Source organism: Corapipo altera, unplaced genomic scaffold, assembly GCF_003945725.1.
Source record: "Corapipo altera isolate COAL_440 unplaced genomic scaffold, ASM394572v1 1, whole genome shotgun sequence".
NCBI classification, from domain to species: Eukaryota; Metazoa; Chordata; class Aves; order Passeriformes; family Pipridae; genus Corapipo; species Corapipo altera.
The window spans coordinates 19,815,282-19,837,484 of record NW_020884873.1 but is presented as its reverse complement, the minus strand read 5'-3'; the positions used below and the strand labels follow the sequence as shown (position 1 = coordinate 19,837,484).

The following is a 22,203-nucleotide window of genomic DNA, read 5'->3' as shown; positions in this document are numbered from 1 at the left end:
CCCTTACAGAGCCCCTCAGCCTCGGTTGCCGCTTGGTTCTGCCTCATGTTCCTGCCATACTTCAGTACTTCAGCAAAACAATGTTAAATGTGGAGAAGGTGAAAAAGAAGAAGTATAGAGCTCAAGTCAGCAAAGAGCTGAGTATACTTTCCAAGTAAGTGATTCTTTAGAGCTCAGAGCAGTTAAAAAGCTAGAAGGTGAGAGGAAGAAAGAGTCTTATTGTAATAGATTCCAAATTAAAAAGCAGTATGTCTCAAAATGTTTAAATTTGGAAATACCTGAATCTGTCATTGACCTTGCAAGTTGCTAGTGACTGGGGCGATAAGTTTTCAGAAGTTGATTCTAGCTGGTCTTGTTGCTAGTACTCAAAACCAATGCCTCTTGGGGATAGGAAAAGGTACAGAAATGCCTGCAGTCATGTGGAACTGAATACTTAGGCTAATACTGTGAATTTGGTACATACGCTCTGTTAGCCTGGATGGGCTGACAAAGCCCTGTGAAGTGGCACTAGTGCTGACAGAGTTCTTCTTTGCTCTATACTGGTGATTGAATGGATATAAAAGAGTGAATTACCTTGTTGTATTGTACAGGATCAGCAAATTTATACAAGAAAAGAGTCAGAATTCAATGCTTGTGAGCCTTCTCCTCCCTTTCCTTTATCAGAGTAACATGGAGCAGGTAGGTAAAAGTTACTTCTTCCCCCTGTTAAACATATATTTTTCTTTTAATAGTGTAAGATGCAGTTGAAAGTCTTATTGATTACATGCCATTTCTCATGATCAACCTGAAGTCAAGTCTTCATGTGTTTGTGATCTGCTCAGAATGTGGTGCCAATGTGTGTTGATGTGTATAACTCACACAGGGGTGTCAGTGCCCAGACTGACTCTGTTCCACCTGCTTTGCCACTGTAGTCAATCCGCCAAATTACTTGCACTGTTTGAAACAAGTGCTCTTCTTCACTTATGCATCCCAAATCCAAAGCATCTGGACAGCAATATGAATACATATGGTTGAGTATGTAGTACTTACTGTGTAATGGGCAGTGCTACATTGGTCTGCTGCAGGATGAAAGGCAAACCTTATACAGTACCGTTCTTGGTTTTAAAATCTGTGAATCATTAGGGGGCCATATATGATTTCTGTTGAGTGAGATCATAAAAATATATGGTGCTGCTAATGTTCATTTCACAGATTAAAGAAAGAGTACTTTTTAAAACTCTGTTAGTTCTCCTGACCAGTTTGAGAGTCATTTGAGGAAAGAAACATAAAAGCAGTCTTCATTGTAATGACAGTCTTCTCTAGCACTGTACTTGTGTCTAATTGAAAGGTTGCAAGTACTTCTGAGAGATTTAATGCTTGCGTTGTGTCCTTCTAATTCTTTGTTCTCATTTAGTATCTCTGATCTGAGTAAAGTACAGCAATGTTCACTCCGTGCCTTGAAATATTTCCCAATGAAATAATCTCCTGAGGTTTCAGTTTTTATTGAGAGTTACCTGTCTCTTTCAGGGTACAGAGATTGACATTCTGGAGACAGTGCAGAACTTGCTGAGGCATTGCGCAAACCCTACAGACTTTCTCAAACCACTTGCAAAGCTTTTTTCTGTCATCCAGAACAAACTGTCTCGAAATAAGCTGTGCTTGGTATTTCAGGTATTGCATTTTTACATGTCTTTCTGTGCTTTTTTTTTTCACTAGTTCTAAGAGATCAAAAACAAAGTAAGTAGCAGTGTTTATCTTTGTTGTACATAACTTTAAAACTCTTTTTAATCTACTTCACTGTTAAGTGAAAGTAACAGAAATGGTAGAAATTAATGAGCTGCACAAAGCTGTGTTAAAGTTTCGGCTTACAGCCTGGTTGATGTGAACCTCACCAGGGCTCTTTATTGTAAGAGAAGCCAAATAAAGCACTTAATCCATAACAAATCCTGTATGTTGATGAAATAAGAATGGATTTCAGTATCCTGAAGATGATTTTTATTTGTATTCTTCTCTCACAGATTTACGGTAGGCTGTTTTGTATTTCTTTGAAGTAACTTGCATAACTTAGTAGGAAACCTAGGAAATATTCAGTGTAGATATTTAGAAACTTAGGAACTTAAAACACACATCCTCCAACTCACAGGAAAAAGGCTTTTATGAGTGTTCTAACAGGAGAAAGATTTATGAGTGTTCTAACTTTTTTGTCTCAAGTGATAAAGTCTTGAGCTATCCAAATTTTTAACAACTGTAACAGTTGTTTAACAGCTATAACTGGTTTTTTTATGTTTCTTTTTAGACTTTATCTGACTTGGACAGTAAATTGAAGTATATTACTGATGTTGTTAAGGTATGCACAGTTTCTTTGCTCACTTTTGCCCCCAACATTGTATGATCATGTTTCTGTAATTTTGCGTAACAACTTGTTGCTCTCTCTTAGCTGAACGCCTTTGATCAACGACATCTCGATGATATCGACTTTGATGTGCGTCTGTCAGCGTTTCAGTCCATCACAGTCCACATCAAGGAAATGCAAACAGTGGATATCAACTTCCTCATCCCTGTTATGCACAACTGCTTCTATACCATCCAGGTCAGCTGAATATTCCTTCTCTTGCTTTGTGCACCACGTGTCCATGATGAATCTAACTTTAAAATTATTTCCATTGCTGTTTTTTGGCACCACGCAAAAAGCATATTTGGCACCATTCAGAAAACATATTTAGGTCTTCTTACGACCACCTGTTTTTAAGTTTTGTCTGCTTCCCTCTTCATCTCTGTGTCCAGAAGTTCAAATACAGTGCAGCACACCTTTCTGTCAGTGAGACCTGGAACTTTGCTCATTTTGTACTGTATAAAAGGCATATTACAGTCTTGAAAAGCTGATTTTCTGTTTGTGGCAGCATGTTCTGGTTGTGTGAGCCTGCTGCTAAACCTGAAAGGATTTTTCCTGATGGGAAGGATGAGCGTTAATTTGAGATTAGAACTTCCTATAGGAAAGCTCTCAAGAGTTTCTGGGTCTCTACAGGCCTTGTTATGTTGTGTCCAGTGGTACTGTTCAGTCCAGGCTTTTGGGGAGAAAAAGGTGTCATACCCAGACTCACGTGGTGCAATTTCTTCACCCACTCAGCTAGGGGATATGGCTCTTAGTGACAACGCAAGCCTTTGCTTGACCACTTTCATCCACCGACTGGCAGAAATTGACCACACAGAAGATGAGTACAAGGAGCTAATCCAGCACACTCTCTTGGAGTCTGTGAGAAGGGGTCTGAAGAGTAAGACTGAGGTAAGGCAGTGGTGTTTGCTCACACATCTCCAGCTGTCTTCAGGACACTAGGGTAATGAGACATTTTTTTGTGTGAGTTCTCAAAGTCCGCTGCTGGGATAAAAAGTGCAGGAACTCGCTATAAACTTACCCTTCATTTGAAACCTTATAAAAATCTATACAATTATATAACTTAGCTGTCTTATGTTTCTTTGCCATTGTTCATCTTTTCTTAGTTGTGGCTCATTCTTTGGAGGTGAGACTTTAATTTATCTGCTATACATAATATAGGTATATTTGCTGTTACCAAAAAATAGGACATGTTGGCCTGAAACAGTTGTAAATGACAGCAGTTCTGAGGAGTGTGCAGCAGCCTCTCCAAGGGGTACTTAACATTCACTGGTTACTGTTTGCAGAGCATCCAACAGGACTACACATCATTGCTTTCCTGCCTCATTCAGACATTCCCAGCAAATCCCGAATTCCGGGATTTGGTCCAGTTGACCAACCGCCACGATCCCGACATGGACTTCTTTGAGAACATGAAACACATGCAGGTAAAAGGCAATAGACATTCCTTAGTGCCTCTCTCCCCCTGCCAAGCAAAAGCATCTTACTGTGGGGGCATGTTTTGCAAAGGATGTGTACATATTGTCTACAGAGAAATTGAACCTTTGTCATTAGATACTGTTACCAAAAAAAAGGGTTGTGGACATCATCACAAGTGAATCAAAGTCATGTTTCTATCTAGAAATTTCTTGGGTTTATGATAGCCCACAGTCAACAGCATTGGCAACATTGTCCTGAAGATCCCTCTGACACAGGCAGGGAATGGGTCTTCTTGTTTTTTCTAGCCTGTTCCCTGCTGCTCTTAGTCTGGAGGCTCTGCAGCCCCTTTTCATTCATGGACCTTTGTAATATAAATGTTGCACAAAGCCTGGTCTCCTGATTTTTCTTGCAGTATGAAAATACAACGTTTCTTCTGCTTTCAGAGATATAATCTGAGATAGTCTTTGCTGCATCTGTAGTTATATGCAGTCTTAAGTTTTTTCCTTGTAATGTTCTCTCGTGTTTGACTCAGATCCACAGAAGGGCACGAGCTCTGAGGAAACTGGCGAAGCAACTCACTGAAGAAAAGCTTGTGCTGTCTTCTAAGTCCCTGCAGAACTACATCATGCCTTATGCTACAACTGCCATTTTTAGTGAAAAAATGCTTAAGGTAGGCTCTTGTAATTGAATGCATCCACGTGAATGTCTTTACCTTTTGTATATACCACTGTATATACCTTTAAAAGAATAACCACTTTAGAAGGCTGATATGTTTGTGGAGTATATTTATAGTAGATCAGCATAACCCAGCAATGTGCCATGTGTCTGTGGTTGGATGTCTTGACTGGTTGTTAGTTCTTGACGCAAGGGAGCCCATAGATGTGAGGAAAGTTTAATATACGCAGAAGTATTTGGAGGAAGTGGGTCTAGAGATCTGCTTGGTGAACTGTGATTTATTTTTTTTTTTAATTGGTACTCTGGAGGAGATTTAAAAATGCTAAATCCCAAGCATCCCCGCTAGACAGACATTACTTCTGACACTTGTTGCTTTGGGTAAAGGATGCTTTAGACACGTGATCACTGTGAATGCTAACAGCAACTGAATTTCTGTCTTTTGAGCAGCATGAAAATATGGTCACAGCCTCGGTTGAAGTTGTTGGAGCTGTCTGCCGACATCTTTCGTGGTCGGCATATTTGTACCACTTAAAGCATTTCATCCATGTCCTGCAAACAGGACAGATCAGTCCGAAGCTGGGAGTCAGGTAGGTACTGTGAACAGTGCTGCTCTGGGTTTCTCCAAAGAATGCTAAGGCAAAATTCAGCATTTTGAGGAGCAGCACATGAATTTTAGCCTCTCCCCTTGGATGAGAGGTTGCTGAGTTTGAGGTGGACTTATGCAAGTGAAAGTAGGCATAGCATTGCAGCCTGCAGGTACAAAGTTTTAACAAGTCATTACTTTCTCACACCACATCTCACTGAGTCCATGCCAGCATTACCAACTTCTGCTTCTGTCAGGCTGTCCCTGCTCCTGGGACACTCCATTGCTCCAGTACAACTCTCCATGACGTTTCACAGTGATCTAGATCACAGAATGCATCTAGTTGAGAAGTAACCAGTTTTTATTTTCTGGGTTGTTTTTTCAGGATAAACCCCTGTATGGTGCAGTGTCACTAAATATGAAGTTTTCCAAAAAGTGCTTATAAGATTCTTCTGTTGAGTTTGTCTATGCAGCCTCTTCTTTTTGTGCAGAGGGCTGATCTTTCTTTGTGTTTCCTCCTGCAGCTTGTTAGAGACAGTGCTGGAAGCCTTTCACTTTGACCATGAAACACTTGAAAAGCAACTTGTGACCATTGACAACCAAGGTGAGGTTTCTGTGCCTGCTTGTAGAAACACTACATCTAACTGCTCAAAGTGCAGCTAATCAAAGTTTTGTGTTTTGCTCTTGAGGTCAGCTACTCCCAGCTTTTTAAAACATGCATATTGGAAGCTAGTTTTGACTTGTTTCCTGAGGAGCAATGCAGCAATTCCTCCTGTGTGTTGACGAAGTAAGGAGAGGTGGTGGGAGCCATCTCTACATTACCTCTCCATCCCAGGTATCTGTAAGCCAAACCAACTCCGGCTGGGTTTAGGCAAACCTGTGTGGTTCTCAAGGTCTGCACTCATCCATGTGGCTGCCGACACATCTAATTTTTTTTGTCCTTGATGTTGGCTGCTCTCATGGTTATCTGAAGCCTGAGAAGGGTGCTGCGTGTCCTCACCTTGTTGCCCTCAGCATTTCATGGGAAGAAGTCTTATCTTTGGTTTCTTCACCATTGTGGTTACCTGTCTTTCCCTTTGGGGAAAAGAGGAGGATATCTCACAGTTGTGCTTGTCAGTACCTCTTGCCTTGTGAAATTCTCAAATGTAAGTGAATGGCAGTTCTCTAAGGTTCGAGCTCACTGATCTTTGCTAAGCTGACTAGGGAGTTCAGACACAGAGTAACCTAGTCTTTGCTTAAAACCTGGCTCTGAATGGTGATTATCAGAAACCAGCATGCCAAAGTTTTTTTTACCTGATAAAAGAACTGATGCTTATTGGTGGTTTGCTGTTGCTGATGAAAGGTAGGAGCTTTGTCTACAACCAAACCGTCACATGAGTCTTGATTAAGGACTCAAGTTTTGTGATCCCCTGTATTGACCTGTGCTTTGGCAATTACTTGACAGAAACTGCTGCCATGGACCTTGAACCAGTGATGGAGGCTGAAGAAGCCATGGAACTGGAGCAGAGTGAAGGGGAAGAGGAAGCTGTTGAAGAAAAGAATGAAAAGAATCTTTCTGAGAAGCCAGCAGAACCTGAGCAAGCAGCTGAGACATCTGAAAATGAACAAGTGACCAAACCTGTTTCTTTCTTACCCCGAAATAAAGAGGAGCTGGAGTGTCTGATCAAACACATTCAAGATACAGTTACAGTCAACATCTTGCCTAAATTGCACAGGTGTATTGTTGCAAAGGTGAGGAGTTGATACTGGAGAGGTGTTTTGCAGGCCTGTGCTGCTACTGTTAAGGTTGGGGTAGTATTTCAGAGGCAGTGAAAATGGAACACATAAGAAAAAAATAGACACAACTGGAGAGAGACCATCTGAAAACTCAAAAAAGACTTCATGCCCTTTGTTGTGTCATGGAGATTACTGACTGACCTTCTGGTCAGTGTGGATATGATGTCTTTATTTCCCTGCTGAGAGCTGCCTCGAACCATGCAAGTGAAATGATTCACTTTGTGCCAGCTATTGAAGAGTTCTCAGCCACTTGCTAGCACCCAGCCTAGTTTCTGTATTGAAAACACAGTGATTTATCCCACCTGTCCTTTAGCGGTCTAGGTTTTTCCTGTAGTCAGTAGAGGATAGCAGCTTGCCTTATTGGCCTCTTCTAGGGTTTGTTGAGAAAAAGCAGGATTTGTTTACATATATTAAAAGTGCATTGTGTCTTGCTCTCTTAAAAAGGTTAAAAGAGATGAGGAGCACAAGCTTGTGAAATCCAACGTTGTGAATGATGATGAGGTAGTTCGTGTCCCATTAGCTTTTGCAATGGTCAGGATGATGCAGTGTCTTCCCCAAGAAGTGATGGAAGCCAATCTACCAAGGTAAACCGCACTGGAGCTCCTTAAATGCTGTTCATTGTGCTGGGAATGAATGCAGGCACCTTTCTCAAGCTGTGGTTATATAGAAAACTAAATCCAACAGGGACATCCTAAATACTTCTTTTGGAAACTCCTTTTCCTAGTGACAGTCCCCTCAGAAGTCAGAATTTGACTTCTGTAAAGCTAAGTTTGAAAGGAACTTGGTAAATCTTTACCTAAGAGCAGAGCTGTGAATCAGGGTTCAGAGGTAGGGGTGGTAGTGCTAGGGAAAGAATATGTACAGGAAGAAAGGACAATCAGTAAAACATCCTGGAGGACAGTAGGTGTGTGTATGCCTGTAAAGCCTCTCTGTGAGGCTGGCTTTGAGTATAGCTGTGGCTGTGAAACAGGCCTGAAGAGCAGCCTCCTTAGCCAGCAGTGTAATTAATTCTGCTCTGTTTGGAGGTGAACTAAGATGTCTGTCTCTGTTTCCAGCATCCTGCTGAAAGTCTGCACGTTTCTGAGGAACAGATTTCAGGAAATACGGGACATTGCCCGTAACACCCTCACTAAAATCATGGAAGTGTTGGGAGTGCGGTACCTTCTGTACATCTTGAAAGAGATGCAGTCTGCTCTTGTCCATGGGTACCAGGTAATGCTGAAATTCTGCTACTGCTGCTCTCTGTAGACTTTTTTAATGTGTTAGGAGGAGAATCAAAGGGAAGTTCCTATTGAAATGGTTTTGCACTGGTAGAATAACTTGGTATAATGCAACTAAATACTGTTGTTAGTGCCTGCATTAGTCTTTATTATGCCAAGTGTCAAATGACAGTCTGTATCCTCAAAGAACTTAGAGTCTAAGCGATTTTCCCAGTGAGGAGTTGAGGTATGGAAGAGAAGGATGAATTTCTGGTTCCAATAAGATTAGAGGAAATCTTTCCAGTAAGGTCATTAGGGCTAAGCAGTATCTGTGGTGAGTTGCCACAGAGACTGCACAGACAGTATGTAGTGATACTAATTGAAGTCTTGCTTTCTAAATCCAAAGCTAAAGCCAAGGCTCTGACTATTAATTTGTCTTTCCTCTTTCCATGGTAGTTAGGGTTAAGAATAATTTTTCGTGTGAATTACCACAGTGGAATAGCATGAGCTTTTAGCTGCTTTAACAGTGAAAGCACGAATTAGAACACCCTAAATTATATCAGTAAGAGCACTGGGGAAAGAGGAGGGTCCAGCCCTCTTGCCAGTATGTGGAGGGACAGGGGTCCTCTTCCTGCTGCTGCTACATGGATTCTCATCCTCCCAGTGCAGCATGTGACTTGTGGTGTCTCTGCTGTGGGAGTCTCCCCATCCAGCATTATTAAAGAGGACAATGCAGAACTGTGGAAACATTATCTGTTCTCTTTTTCTCTAGCTCCATGTGCTGACTTTCACTGTGAACCTGTTGCTGAAGGGCCTTACTACCAGGCTCAGTGCTGGTGATTTGGACCCCTGCTTAGATATCCTGATTGAGGTAAAAGCTATTTCAAGATTGAAGGAAAGCATGATGAAGTGCTTGGGACAGTGCTTCTGGGAGGGAAGGGTTTCGTGTAGATTGTCTTGGACTTGGCGTTAAACAGGGCTGTTGTGTCTGTACTGCAAAGGAAGGAGGCTTGTCTACTGAGGCATCTTGTAGAGAAGTCAAGTATCTCGTGGCTGTATCTCAAGTATCTCAGCTGTATCCTGAGCCCTGCATCCTGAGAGAGAATGGGTTCAAGATTAAGATACCAGTTTTCCCATACTCTAAATGACTGAACAAGTCAGTGGACATCTAATTAGTGCAGTCCGCAGAGACCAGGAGCTGAGCTGGCTGCCCAGATGGGGTATATTTGGATGTCTTGATCTAAATGTGGTCCCACTTCTTGTATCACAACACCACAGAGGGTGTGAGAACAGTGTTTTTATCTGGTATGCTCAAATAGGGTGTTCTGTGTTGGCAAAGGAAAGGTAGACATGATTTGTCAGAAACCTGAAGAACTGGTTTTTTCTGTGAATGGGGAAAAACGGTGTTGTTCTCTTGCTACTGGAGGAACCTACTTTTCTTCTCTCATTCACTTCTCTTGCCTGTTTTCTGAAGATTTTCAACCAAGAGTTGTTTGGGAATGTAGCTGAAGAGAAGGAAGTGAAGGGAATTGTCTCCAAGGTTATGGAAGCACGCAAAAACAAGAGTTATGATTCCTATGAAATTCTTGGAAAATTCATAGGAAGGGGTCAAGTGACGAAACTTATTCTGCCACTGAAAGAGGTAAGAAAAGTCAGCCAGAGTATGTCTTAACTTTGAGTATTCTCGATTCTGTAAGGTGATTCCAGAGCCTCTGGGTGGCTACTGTGAAATCACCTATAAAATCCTACTCTGGTTTCCCATTTTCCTTTTGAAAAGCAGTGTGCAACCAGCTCACAAAGTGAGACTTTACTAAGTCCAGGTCAGTGACTAGCATTCTGGGAAGCTTTTAATCACTGCTAGAGAGGAAACATCTCACTTGGAGTTCTCCATGCCCTCTTCCTCTGCCTACTTTTATATCCTCTGGAGCTCCAAAGTCCTGCAAGGCTTCTTTGTGGTTTAATCTCTTGTGCATGAAGGATATGTCAACAAAATGTATTTGAGGTATGCCCATGTGCAATAATTGCCTTTTCAAAGATGCAGTTTTTAGTAGAGTGTAAGCTCTTGCAGAAATGGAGCCCTGGTTTGCTCATTAGCTCTTAAGTGTCCTGGTGGCGATAGGTGAACTGGCTGGAGGCTGACAAGAGGCTGGAGAGAAAGGGAGGGATACTGGCACAGACCTGAGGCAATTCACATAAATGCTGTTCACATAAAGAGCTGGGGACTCTGACAGCGTGTGATGAGAGAGAAATTGGTCTAGTTTTTCTCATGATTTCTGAATATAGATGACAGATCATTGCCATCATGCTTCCCTCTTGAACTCTCGTGGTTGTGCCTTTGCAGATTCTGGAGAGCACTACAAGCTTGAAGATAGTTCGGAAGGTGCATGAGGCACTGCGCCACATCGTGGCAGGACTGATCTTCAATTCAGACATGAATGCAGAATCCCTCCTCCTCCTCAGCCATGGACTAATCAGTGAAAATTTGCCTCTGCTCACTGAGAAGACCAAGTGAGTTCCAGGATGTTATCCAGATGGTCTGTTACTGGCTGGGAGGTTTGCTTGCAGAAATGGCAGCTCTCAAATCCAACTGATCAAATGCATGGGAGTTTCTTTGCTTTCATTTGCCTTTGTTTTCAATGTAAGTGAATTATCTGGGCAGTCAGAGGGCAAGGAGAAAGCTTAGAAATGGGAGTGAGCATTTGCTGAACTCAAATCTACTCTTGCTAGTGCTCAGGACCTTCAGCAAGGCCTTTTCACTGTCTGGTTAGCTGGTATATGTGTTTGGATGAAGGGGCAAGGAACAGTGTTTAGAAGCAGGCTGCAAACACTTCCATGGGGCCAGGAACAAGAAAAAATGCGGGCTTTGACTTTTTCACTTTGGTGCTGGTGCAGAAGACTGGGAGAACCATCAGATTTTCTCTCCATCTGGTGGTATCACTGCTCAGAGCTGGGTGTCCTACATTTCCTATGTTACATAGGCCAGCTTTCTCTAGGACCTGGCAGCTGTTTGCAGACTTCTTGGAGCAGTGTTTGTAAGCCATCAGTAATTGAAATACATAATCAGTAATGAAGTGCAGTTGGCAATGGCAAGAAGTGTATTTGCTTGAAGGAACTTCCAAAGTTGATCTGTCCACTGAGAAGAAAAAAGTGAGGATGTTGCACAAATGATTGTGCACTTGTTATCTTTGTACTGGTGGTGTTGTTCTCAAGTCTGAGAGCCCCATCTATCATACTGCTTTCAAGTTCATTTTATTTCACTGTGGTTTGTCTGTGACCTGCTTTTGCTTGCTGTGAGCAAAGCAGCTGAGCACAGTCCAGCTCTCTTCACTCCCAGCAGCAAGATTGTTGTGGAGAGGGTTGATATCTGAATATTCTCCTTTGCCATATACTGCTTTTCAGGAAAAAAGTTACTCCTCCTCCAGATCCTCGGCTTCAACCAGAGAGCTGCTTGCTGCTCCAGCCCACTCCCATGAGAGGAGGGCAGAAAGCACTGGTCAGCAGCAGGACTAACACATATATCTTGGTTGATTCAGGACTTCGGGTAAGGATCTCCTCAGGTACAAAGTTTTGCATTCAAAATTTTTGTTAGGAGTATTCAAAGGAAAGTATTCTGGATATGTTGTGTTAACAGCACAGCCATTAGCCTTAACTTTATTTTACATGTCATAACTCCAGTGATGCCTCTTAGACAGCTATAAAAAGTGCTTGGCCTGTTGTAGATATTTGGATGGGATATGGCATAAATTCTACTATAACCTGAAACAATGGTGGGACTTTACTTGACTTCTTTGAGTTCCAGCCTGACTTTGAGATCAGTGTCCTGATTCTTCTATGACAGCTGCTGCACATGAGCCTGAAGAGGTCCAAAGTAAATTCTTCTGAGGAACATGCGTTGGAAATGTTAGACCCTTTTGTTCAGCTGCTTATAGACTGCCTGAAATCTATGGATGTCAAGGTATAGTTCTGAGCTGAAGTCTGTGTGTTCTGTCTGCTCTATTAAGAAGAGTTCTGCCCACAAATGTCATCTTGCAGTTGACTGGCAAGAGAAGAGAAAGATGTCTGGTTTTCAAACCTGATTTAATAGGTGTGCAGATTACATTGTTTGAGGGCATGTAATCCCAAGGGGGAGGAAGGTTTGTGGCTGATGGAGGACTGAATGCTCTGCTCTGTGTTGCAGGTTCAAGTATGGGCAAGTTCTCCTAGAGCATGTTCATACAAGGAATTTACAGACTATCTGTGAAGATGTTCATGAGGTCCTGTGGCTGCTGGGAGCAGTGTTGTCACAGCTGTGGTTTCTTTTGATCCAACTCCAATGTCTTTATTCCCAGCACCATAGGGAGCCACTTTTGGGGGCAGCTTTTGGGTTGAGTGAGCCTAGGGAATCTTTTCAACTTTGAATTTCCCAGGAGTGGAAGGCACGCCTCATACCCCCACCTAGAGTGGGGCTTTCTGTGTCTTGAAGGCACCTCTGCTTCAGAAAGAGAGTTCTTGCCATTTACTGAAAGAGCACTGTGTTAATGTCTTTACCTAGTAAAATCAAAAAGAATATTGAAGTGGCAAATAGTGCTTTTAGAACAACTTTGAGATACCCTTTGTGTTATCTATGAGTTGTTTGAAAGAGGTTGTGTTTGTTAGCTAATTGCCTCTTATTAAAGTTATAGTAACCTGACCATGTCTGTAAAAGAGTGAGAAAAGCGTTCTCTCATTGTACCCACATGCTGTCCTTTGGCTCTTTATTGCAGGTGATAACTGGTGCTCTGCAGTCCTTGGTATGGATTTTGAAGTTCCCTTTGCCTTCTATCAGTACGAATATGGAGTCACTGATCAAGCAGCTTTTCCTCTTGCTGAAAGAGTTTGCCAAAACAGGAATAGCCAAAGGCCAGAATTTCCACCTGGTTGTGAGCTGTTTCAAAGTAAGTTGGACCCAACTCTACTCGTTTCTGTTTTAGGATTAACTTTCTAGAATGAGACTTTTCCAGTTACAGATCCCTCCTGCAGCTGTCCCTGGACAGGTAATTTGGAGATCACAAACTAGTGAGGAATATATGGCCTTGGTGATTCTTTCCCGAATACAAACTGAAAGAAAGTTACCCCCCAAAAATGCACAGCTTGTATCTGAAGAAATGTTTTTATAGAAGCATGTTTACCCTCTTTCTTTGTTACACTAGTATGTTGTTCCACCCTGTCCTTTTAGAGGCATCAGCTTTGAATTTGAATAGCTTGCTTTTAACATGATTCATTGGAGTAAGCCCTGGCAGCTGAAGTGAGACGTGGGAAGGGGTAATTAATAGTACTAAAAACTATTACACTTATATAGTGTCTCCCTTTATATGTCTTCTAAATGCATTGCTGAATTAATTACAGCTTCATGACCATAAGGGAAAGTTAGAGTAATTCAGTGCTGAATGCCAGTGTGATAAGAATTTTTCCCTCTTCTTGGTTTCCCACATAATGGTTCATGCCTCTGAGCATCCTCACTCATTTCAAAGACTACTCTGAATTTGTATATTCACTTGTGTTTAGTTTTTGTCTCAAAATTGCCATCTGAAAGCAAAAAGTGATGAGAACAGTGTTAACTACATGTTCCAGAGCAGCAGTTTATCTTTTTAAGATGAAGTGCTATAAATGAAGTCAGACTTCAGTGTGGACTTCTGTTTTATGGCACTGCATATGTAATGACAATGTGCAATTTGATTTTGTAGTGTGTAACAATGCTTGTGAAGAATGCAAAGAGTCAGATAACAAGCAAACAGCTCCAAGTGTTGCTTGGCTTTGCTGAAGAAGACATTTATGATTCATCACGCCAAGCCACCGCCTTTGGCCTTCTCAAGGTATTTCTGTGCAGCAGGCATTCGGTTCTGTGAACCACTGCAATGGCAGTGATTCTGTTTCCTGGTGAAAGGCTATACACCTCACATTATGAACAAGCTACAGATGCTGTTAAGGCTCTCTAAGAGGGGAAGAATCAGCAAAGTTTTACTGTTTGACTTGTAGTCACTGTTTAAAATTGTTTGGGTGGCTGTTTTATACACATGCATATGAGGATGTACTTGGATCTGAGTATGTTTTTGCTAAAGAATCAACATCTCTAGTCATTAGACCAGATCTTATCCAAAAGAAGCAGGTATGGATGTGTAAGGGATGTGTAAGCCACCTTTTCTTCCTTTTTTTTTTTTTCTAAATTGCTCTGGCTGTGTGTGAAAGTGTGAAAAAGTCTGTGTTAAGGTACCACCTGAGACCAGTGTAGTCCCAGGTTATAGCACTGCATCTCATACTGTGTAGGCAAAATAACTCCAGCTGTGCTTTCATTTCAGGCTATTTTATCCAGGAAGCTGATTGTCCCTGAAATTCATGATGTGCTGCAGAAGGTTGCCCAGCTGGCCATCACAGGTCAGAGTGAGCCAGTGCGAGTCCAGTGCAGGCAGGTTGGTAGAATGAAAAGTCTCTTATCTTACTTTATTTACAGCTGTCTAACAGGCTAGAGGGCTTAGTGTGGCCATCCCAGCTCTCACAGACATGTCCCTTATCCCTGCTTAACCCCAAACTTCATTTCCCCTTCTTACCGATCTTTGTTCCCCTTGATATCTGGCTTTAGTTCTTGTGACTGCTTGCCTGTAGTCAGACTGCTTGCCATGGTGTACCTTCATAGAATCGTAAAGTTGTTTAGGTTGGAAAAGACCTTTAAGTCATGAAGTCCAACTGTTAACCCTGCACTGCCCAGTCCACCGCTAAACCATGTCCCCAGGTGCCACCTCTGTACATCTTTTAAATACCTCTGGGGATGGTGACTCCACCACTTCTCAGGGCAGCCTGTTTCAGTGCTTGGCCACTCCTTCAGTGAAGAATTTTTTTCCAATATCCAATCTAAACTTCCCCTGGCACAACTTGAAGCTATTTCCTCTTGTCCTGTCACTTGTTACTTGGGAGAAGAGATCGACCCCCCACCTGGCTACAACCTCCTTTCAGATAGAGAGTCATAAAATCCCTCCTGGCCTCCTTTCCTTCAGGCTAAACTCCCTCAGCTGCTCCTCATATGAGTTCTGCTCTAGTCCCTTGTCCAGCTTCATTGCTGCTCCTCGAATTTGCTCCAGCACTTCAGTGTCTTTCTTGTAGTGAGAGGCCCAAAACTGAACACTCTTCTTGAGGTGGAGCCTCGCCAGTCCCAAGTAGGGATTCAGAGCTGCTCAGCAGCGGTGACTTGGTGCCTCCCCTGGGGGCTTGTTGGCCCATGTAATTAAGAGCCTTGCACTTTTTCGAATCCCAGCAGAAGAGAATTTGCCAAAAATTCGTGATTACTTCCCTCTACTTCGTCATTCTTTCCAAGCTAAAACCAACCAAAAGGCAGAATTGGTTGCTCCGTCTCAAGCATTGGGATACAGTACAGTAGGAGCTGCATGAAATGCTCAAAATAGTGCACTTCCATAGCTACATGGAATTCTGAAGGATGCAGAGTCTTTCTAAACAGGTGCCTGCACAAATCACACTAGTACTTTAAAGACTAATCTGGCAGTTGTCAAATGCCTGCAGATCCTGTTCTGAGAACAGAACTCAAGAGCAGTTGTTGACCCTTTGCGTAACAGGAATGGGACGAAAGGAATGATTCTCATAACCTTGCTGCTCCATCACTAAATTTTCTTCATAGCCTTTTTACAAGCCTGCCTGAATGTTTCTTGTAACTTCTCTCTGTGGTGTTGTTTTTTCTTTCCAGATTTACTTAAAGTACATTCTGGACTACCCCCTTGGTGACAAACTGAAACCCAATTTGGATTTCATGCTCGCACAGCTGGAGTGAGTTTTTATTCCTGACATCTCTGTCAAAATATGCTTAAATATGACTCTAGTGTGCCAAAGGGCTCTTTGTGATGAGCAGAGGGTGTGGCTTAAGTAGTCTTCATTTTCCTAATTCTAAAACACTTCTCTTTTTCCAAGACCAGCTATTTGATGAAGCAAGTCCTTTTTCTCCTACCTGTTTCACAGCTGGTTTTGTTATCTGTTTGTAAACAAAGGTTCTGTTGTTTGCTTAGTGGTTAATGGGCTCCACTGGTTATGGACCAGGTAAACTAGAAAATGCAGGAAGAGTAAGGGAAGGTGCATTTATATGACTGCTGTCCTGTGGCAGTGTCTCAAGTGCAGTTGCAGGCACAGTTGAGACAACTGCACCAATTCAGCAGGATTTGTGCCTCGAACATCCTTCTGAGCTTTACCCCCCCCTTGCTCAAGGTGACAGTAGTTTACCAGGTTCCCCAGTACAGTGTGGCCATGCTGACACAATTTGGCTGGACCCCTTTATGGCCTGTTTGTGTCTCTGTGCCCATTCGCTCAGAGATGGAGCTGATGGGCTTGCTGCTTCTCCCAAGTATCAGGCCAGATCTGGTAGCTGTTGTAGAAAGATCCCTATCAGCATGTGTTTCTGGAAGTGGCTGTTCTTGTAAATTGTTAGCAACTCTCTAGGAGGATTAACTCAGCCCTGACTGTTAATCATTTCTTCACAGGTATGAGTATGAAACTGGGAGAGAATCCGCACTGGAGATGATTGCGTATCTCCTGGACATGTTCCCACAGGTAACGAGCACCCCTTGGTGGCAATTACTGTGGTTTGCAGTAACAGCATTTTCAGAGGAGTTGATTTTGGAAGCACTGCTAGTTCCTATTATCTCTTATCATGAGCAGAACATTCACTTATCTCCAAAGAACCTGGCTTCGCTTCAAAAGAGGAATGACATGCTGGAAAGTGTGCGGTACTTCTTTGTCTAATGTGCACAGTTTGGAAGTAAAATAAAGCTGTGTCAGCTGGAGTCTGGATAAACTCACTGGTGATTTATGCTAGGAAAAAACACAACCAGTTTGGGAAATGGGGTATAAATAGAAAGTGAAATCTGGAGTTTTCTCATTGTAAGGGTTTTTCAACATTCATGAGAGAGATTGTTGACTGAACTGGTGTGTGATGTACCGTATCTGTTTTGTTGGCCTGACTAGAGAGGGAGGGCTTCTCAGTGGGGTGGATCAAAATGAAAGCTAAAAAATAACCATGCATCTATACAGGATCACATGCAAAATCTTAAGCTGCCTTAAAGCCCTGCAGCTGGTGCTTAGCTGAGCATTCAGGAGACTGGGAGAAGTGCAATCAAGCAAGAATTTGGAGGAAGGAAGAGAAATTCTGCACAGTAATCTGTGCTTCAGCACCACCTGATGATTAAGTACTTCAGATTGGTTCCTGGGCTGTAAAATAGCAAAGAGCTTCAGTCTCTGGGAGAAAGACCTTTGGGCTGATTGCTGCAGTGGTGAGGAACTTAAGCCTATTTCAGTGAGAGCGGGCACAAAAATGCCCTATAAGGTTTGACACTCATGTTGCTGTCCCAGAGACATGGTAGCAAGTCACAGTCATAGCAGGGCTGAGACTGCTGTACTCTCCCTGTGTGCTCCAGCAACAGGATCATCCCATCTTAGCAGTTATCTGCCTTGACCTGGAGCCCACTCAGTGCCCACAGTGTTGCCCACCGAACACAGTACAACAAATAACCCTCTTTTTCTGTTTAAATGCCAGAAGCTATTTGGGGATCTATGGCTGACTAATGGTTGTTTCTTTCTAGGATCTCCTCCACAAACACTGCGGGCTGTTTTTTCTCTCTCTTTGTATGATGATGATAAATGATGATTCTGCCAAGTGCAAAAAGATGGCGGCTTTGACTTGTAAATCTCTTCTCAGTAAGATCAACAATGAAAAACAAGATCTGATGTTTTCACTGGTCATAGAGTGGTTTCACAGCAAAAAGGTACTCTTTGGCTTTTCACTGACTTGAGTCTGAACTCTGTTTTGGGGGTTGAGTTAAGATCAAGGCAAGTGAGAGACTGCTAGTACCAGATCTGTTGGTACTAGCAGATGGGTTGGTGGTTTCAGTTGTACATAACTTAGAGAGCAGGAAATGGTATAACTTCATAAAACTGCACAAATGTAGGGACCTGCTGATGCTGCTGGCCAACCTACAGACTTCGCAGCTGCGTATTGCTACCATTTTCATCTGGCACCTAATAACTAGGTGATTAGTTATCCTCCGACTGAACTCGGGTTCTGTCCCTCTACATTAGTGGAGTTAGTGTTCTTCAACACTTCATTGTTTTCATCTTAACATATTCAGTTTTGGTTTGTAGCTGTGAGCTGCCTGTTGCATTGTGAAGAGTTAAAGTAGCTCCCAGGCCTTTGCTGCTGGGAATGGGGCTAGCAAAGGTCCTTTGGCATTCAGTTTTAGGGTGCATTTCCAGGGCTAACTTCTGCTGCCAGATGCTTTTGTACCCAGCTGGCAGCATCTCCTTTTTCAACAGTACTCTGAAAAACAGGTTCTCTTAAGGTGCTCTTGCGATAGGCAGAAAGTATGGGTTGCTACCAGCACATGGGAGCTCCTGCACATTTGATTATCAAGAAGTAACAAGGGGTGTTATTTTTTGTGTTGTCAGAGCTCACACAGGAGGTTGGCAGCCCAGGCATGTGGTTTGTTTGTTGAAGTGGACGGAGTAATGTTTGAACGGCGGCTTGAAGCAGTCCTCACTTTGATTGAAAAAGAAATCAACCCAAGTAAATTTGAAAATGTAAGTAATTTTTCCCCCATGCATGAAGGTCAGGGAAAGAGAATTAAGAAAACGAAAAAAGGGAAGAAGCGTAGGAAAGATTTATCAGTTGGACGTACTGTTTGGGAATGACACAAAACACACACATTTGTTCTGAAGTGGACCTCACTGACCTAGAACCATATTTTTTTGCTTGTAAGCCCAAATTTGAGATCATATGTCACAGCACAAGGGGGAAAGGAACCTCACAAAGCCACCTGGCCTGAGCCTGCAGCCATACCATATAACCAGCAGATACATTGCTCCTTGCAGTGTGGGAAACGTGTCTGCTAGCTGCAGAGATTTGTGTAAGCATTGCAGGTCAGGAGTGCATGGCTTGTGACTGTCTACTTTGTCCTGTGTTATCTACAGCTTTAACTTTCAAAAGGGTTCCCTCCTGCACTTCAGACCATGGTTTTGTTGTATGGAAAATCCTTTTAGTGCACATGATTAGCTCAGAATAAAAAGGCTGCCTGAGATTCTGCTTAGCCTGTGATAGTGCCAAAGTGATCCCAGTCACTGTGCCTGAGGAGTGGCCATGTGTGTTACTAATGCTCAGCATGCTGCCCTCACACAAGAAAGAAAAGAACCTCAGGATCTGTAAATTGGCAAGAGATGATACCTGCAGTGAGGAGAAATTTCGGTGTGATCGTGCCCTGTGCTGCAACACATAGGTGAAGTATGACTAGTTATATCAAGCCAGCTGGTGATTGCAGGCAGGGTGAGGACCACAAGCACCACACACAGTGTTGTCATAACAACTTGGGGCTTCCCAGGTGATACAGGCAAATCTGCACTCAGCTTGGCTCCAGCGCTGAGAATCAAATCCACACAAATACGTGCACAGACATAAATGTTATACAATGTGCGTAATTGTTTGCATTTAGAAACCCAGCAGTTTGTTATACTAATGTCTGTATGAAAAACAAGAAGAATGATTCTAATAACAATCTCCTGCAGAGATTATCTCCAGAGGAAATGCTTCAGCAGAGCTGCTTCTGTTCTGTTTATTTTGGGAATTGGATGCAAGTCAGTCTTCTGGTTTTTTGGAGGGTTAATCTGAAATTTATCTAGCAAGGATTAATAAGCACTGTCTTCAGGTTCTCATAAGCATCTTTCTTGATTTGCTGATTTTATTAGATAACTGAAGAGGAGGAGGAGAAGGCTGCAGATAGGCTGCTATTCAGTTTTCTTGTGCTGGTAAAAAAGCTAATCACAGAGTGCAACTTGATTCAATTAACCAAGAACAGTGATGTTGTGAGCAATATCTGGGGTAAGTACCAGGCATTATTACGGCTGTGTTACAAGGAAGATTCTTTGTGTGCCGTGTGGTTTTTCACACCCTAATACAAATAACTGAACTTTGTCATACAAGGTTTTCATTCTGCAAAATGCTAACACACAGCAGTTACTGGGCAATGAAAGAGAAGTTGCTAATGGAAAAGGTTACAGGGTTGATGAAAACAAGACACTTCTGTCTCAGTTGCTGGGAAGTATTTTTTATTACCTAAGAGCAAATAGTTGAAAACTATTGCATGCTTGACCATAATTACATCATCTTGGATGAAAACATTGAGTTCTTCTGGGAAGATGAGATTTTCTTGATGAGATCATACATACCAGCCAGCAAGCGATGACATATGGTAATAGTGCTGTCAGTACTGTATGTCTGCCAGGCTATTTGATTCAAGCAATTTCCCTGTGTGTGAGATTAGAGAATATCAGCCTGGTTTATTGGCATTTCATTGCCTTGTTTTTAATTGGTTCATTTGCTGCAATCAGAAGACCTGGATCTGGCTGGTTAGTGTCTTTGAAGAGTCCAGCCTGCCAGGTGCCTTTAGTGAGATAGCAGATAACCCTTGTTATCCTGGATTGCTTGGTGATGAGCAGCTTGGATAGAGGTGATTCAGGAAGGCAGCTCTGCTTCTTCTTTGAAGCATCCTCAGCCTTTATCCAGGGTTTGATTTGAGCATCAGCAGCAGAGCCAGCTGACACGAGTCTCACAGCAGCCAGTCCCCAGACGTCATGGGCAGATGAGCTGTGCACTGAGGCCCTGAGGGGACCATAGTTGCTGCATTAACATGACTTGTCAGTCAGGATTGGAACAAATGTCTTTTTTGTGTCATGCCCACTTTTTCTGCCCAGTTGTCATCGCTTTTCAGCAATGGCCCAATCTTTTGATGTTTCAAAGTGCTGTGGGGTGCATTCAAGAACGCCTGATCACTGTGGGGACATTTGGCTACCTGTAGCTTTTTGCTGCTCTCTGCTTTGGCTGGATTGACTTGCTAGAAGGTCTTTTATTATGTTCTGAGCAGATGAGGACAGTTCATTTCCTTCACCTTTTTATTGTAGCGTATGCTGTGGTAATTCTTGGAGCGACCTGGTTCCATTTTTGCTCTCACTGGACCAGCTTCTGTACTGAAAGAGGTTTTCTTTCCCCCAGGTCATGTCCAGTCTCACCTGTGGTATCCTCATACCTGGGTGTGGCTGACAGCCACTGAGATCTTTGGCTTGTTGTTTGCATCTTATAAGCCAGAAGAACTTGTCAACAAGTGGAAGGAAAGAAAGTCAGGGAAGAGGAAAAAGACACCAGCAGAACTGTCTGCAGCCACAGTCTTCTTGACTGCTGAACTGGACAGAAAGGTAGTGATGTCTGTACTGCTTCTTCACCCTGACTGGGACATAAAAGTAGTTTATAGTTTGGCATGCACATTCTCTTTTAGTTGCTTGTCTGCTGCCTAACCCTGATCACTGAAGGGATTTGAGGATGTGTCTCTGCTGCTGGGAGTGGGGTTCTTTGGGGTCTTATTCTCAGCAACACAAAGATTCCCCTGTAGACTGTAATATGCATGCAGAAGTCGTGTTGAGCTGATCCTTTGGCCTCCTCTGGGAAGTGCCTTTGGTGACTGCAAATACTGCTTTGAGTTTCTGCTACGAGCTCCCTTAAATGGAGACATTTATTTCTTGTTTTCCTTTTCCCCAGATGAAAGAACTCGTGTTTGCATTCTGCCATCAGCTGCAGTCCAAGTTCCTGGACACATCTCTGGGTGAGCAGGTAAGAACAGGAGCAGATCTGGAGCTGCAGGAGGGCACAGAGCAGGCCCTAGTACATGAGGGAGTGTTATGTCCTAGTCAGGACAGCAGTGCTGCTGTGGTGGTGGTGGCTCAGGGCACACACACAGTTCAGGGCCAGCTGCTCTGTGCTGAGGGCATCTGAGCAGCTGTGAGCCTCACAGGGGCCCAGAAAAGTCCCCTTTGTGGTGTCAGCCTCTCAAGAGGCGGCAGGGACAGCAAGGGGAGGCACCATGCAGGGAAGGGACTGGGGTCCCTCTCTCAGGGAGAGTCTGGCTCTGCAGCCTAGACTGGAGAAGGTTGGGCCAACACATCCTGGAGCAGGGATCCAGATCTCTGGATGGATCCCTGCAGTTGCACTGCAGCCTGTTTGCTGTGAGTGTTTAGTTCAGCTTCATGGTGTTGCTTGGAGGTCTGACTCCACTGTGAACCTGGTCAGAGATCTACTTGTGGAGAGCCAGGGGTACCAGAGTACCTCCTGGGGAAAGACTCTCCCATACTGCAGG

At 43.1% G+C, this 22,203-nt stretch overlaps 1 protein-coding gene across 1 annotated transcript in view; it reads left to right on the top strand.

The window, feature by feature from the left end:
* The window catches only part of UTP20 (UTP20, small subunit processome component), a 61,141-nt gene that overhangs the window by 35,121 nt on the left and 3,817 nt on the right, over window positions 1–22,203 (top strand). Inside the window, exons 31-58 of the mRNA XM_027668063.1 lie at window positions 10–154; window positions 591–678; window positions 1,507–1,650; window positions 2,276–2,326; window positions 2,417–2,569; window positions 3,107–3,262; window positions 3,658–3,798; window positions 4,323–4,460; window positions 4,913–5,052; window positions 5,573–5,652; window positions 6,493–6,779; window positions 7,269–7,408; window positions 7,880–8,036; window positions 8,796–8,894; window positions 9,498–9,665; window positions 10,365–10,531; window positions 11,423–11,564; window positions 11,862–11,978; window positions 12,766–12,936; window positions 13,726–13,854; window positions 14,338–14,448; window positions 15,732–15,811; window positions 16,516–16,585; window positions 17,614–17,796; window positions 18,476–18,607; window positions 19,766–19,898; window positions 21,069–21,268; window positions 21,609–21,680. Coding sequence (XP_027523864.1) covers window positions 10–154; window positions 591–678; window positions 1,507–1,650; window positions 2,276–2,326; window positions 2,417–2,569; window positions 3,107–3,262; window positions 3,658–3,798; window positions 4,323–4,460; window positions 4,913–5,052; window positions 5,573–5,652; window positions 6,493–6,779; window positions 7,269–7,408; window positions 7,880–8,036; window positions 8,796–8,894; window positions 9,498–9,665; window positions 10,365–10,531; window positions 11,423–11,564; window positions 11,862–11,978; window positions 12,766–12,936; window positions 13,726–13,854; window positions 14,338–14,448; window positions 15,732–15,811; window positions 16,516–16,585; window positions 17,614–17,796; window positions 18,476–18,607; window positions 19,766–19,898; window positions 21,069–21,268; window positions 21,609–21,680 — 3,794 coding nt within the window. The remainder of the gene's footprint in view (window positions 1–9; window positions 155–590; window positions 679–1,506; window positions 1,651–2,275; window positions 2,327–2,416; window positions 2,570–3,106; window positions 3,263–3,657; window positions 3,799–4,322; window positions 4,461–4,912; window positions 5,053–5,572; window positions 5,653–6,492; window positions 6,780–7,268; window positions 7,409–7,879; window positions 8,037–8,795; window positions 8,895–9,497; window positions 9,666–10,364; window positions 10,532–11,422; window positions 11,565–11,861; window positions 11,979–12,765; window positions 12,937–13,725; window positions 13,855–14,337; window positions 14,449–15,731; window positions 15,812–16,515; window positions 16,586–17,613; window positions 17,797–18,475; window positions 18,608–19,765; window positions 19,899–21,068; window positions 21,269–21,608; window positions 21,681–22,203) is intronic.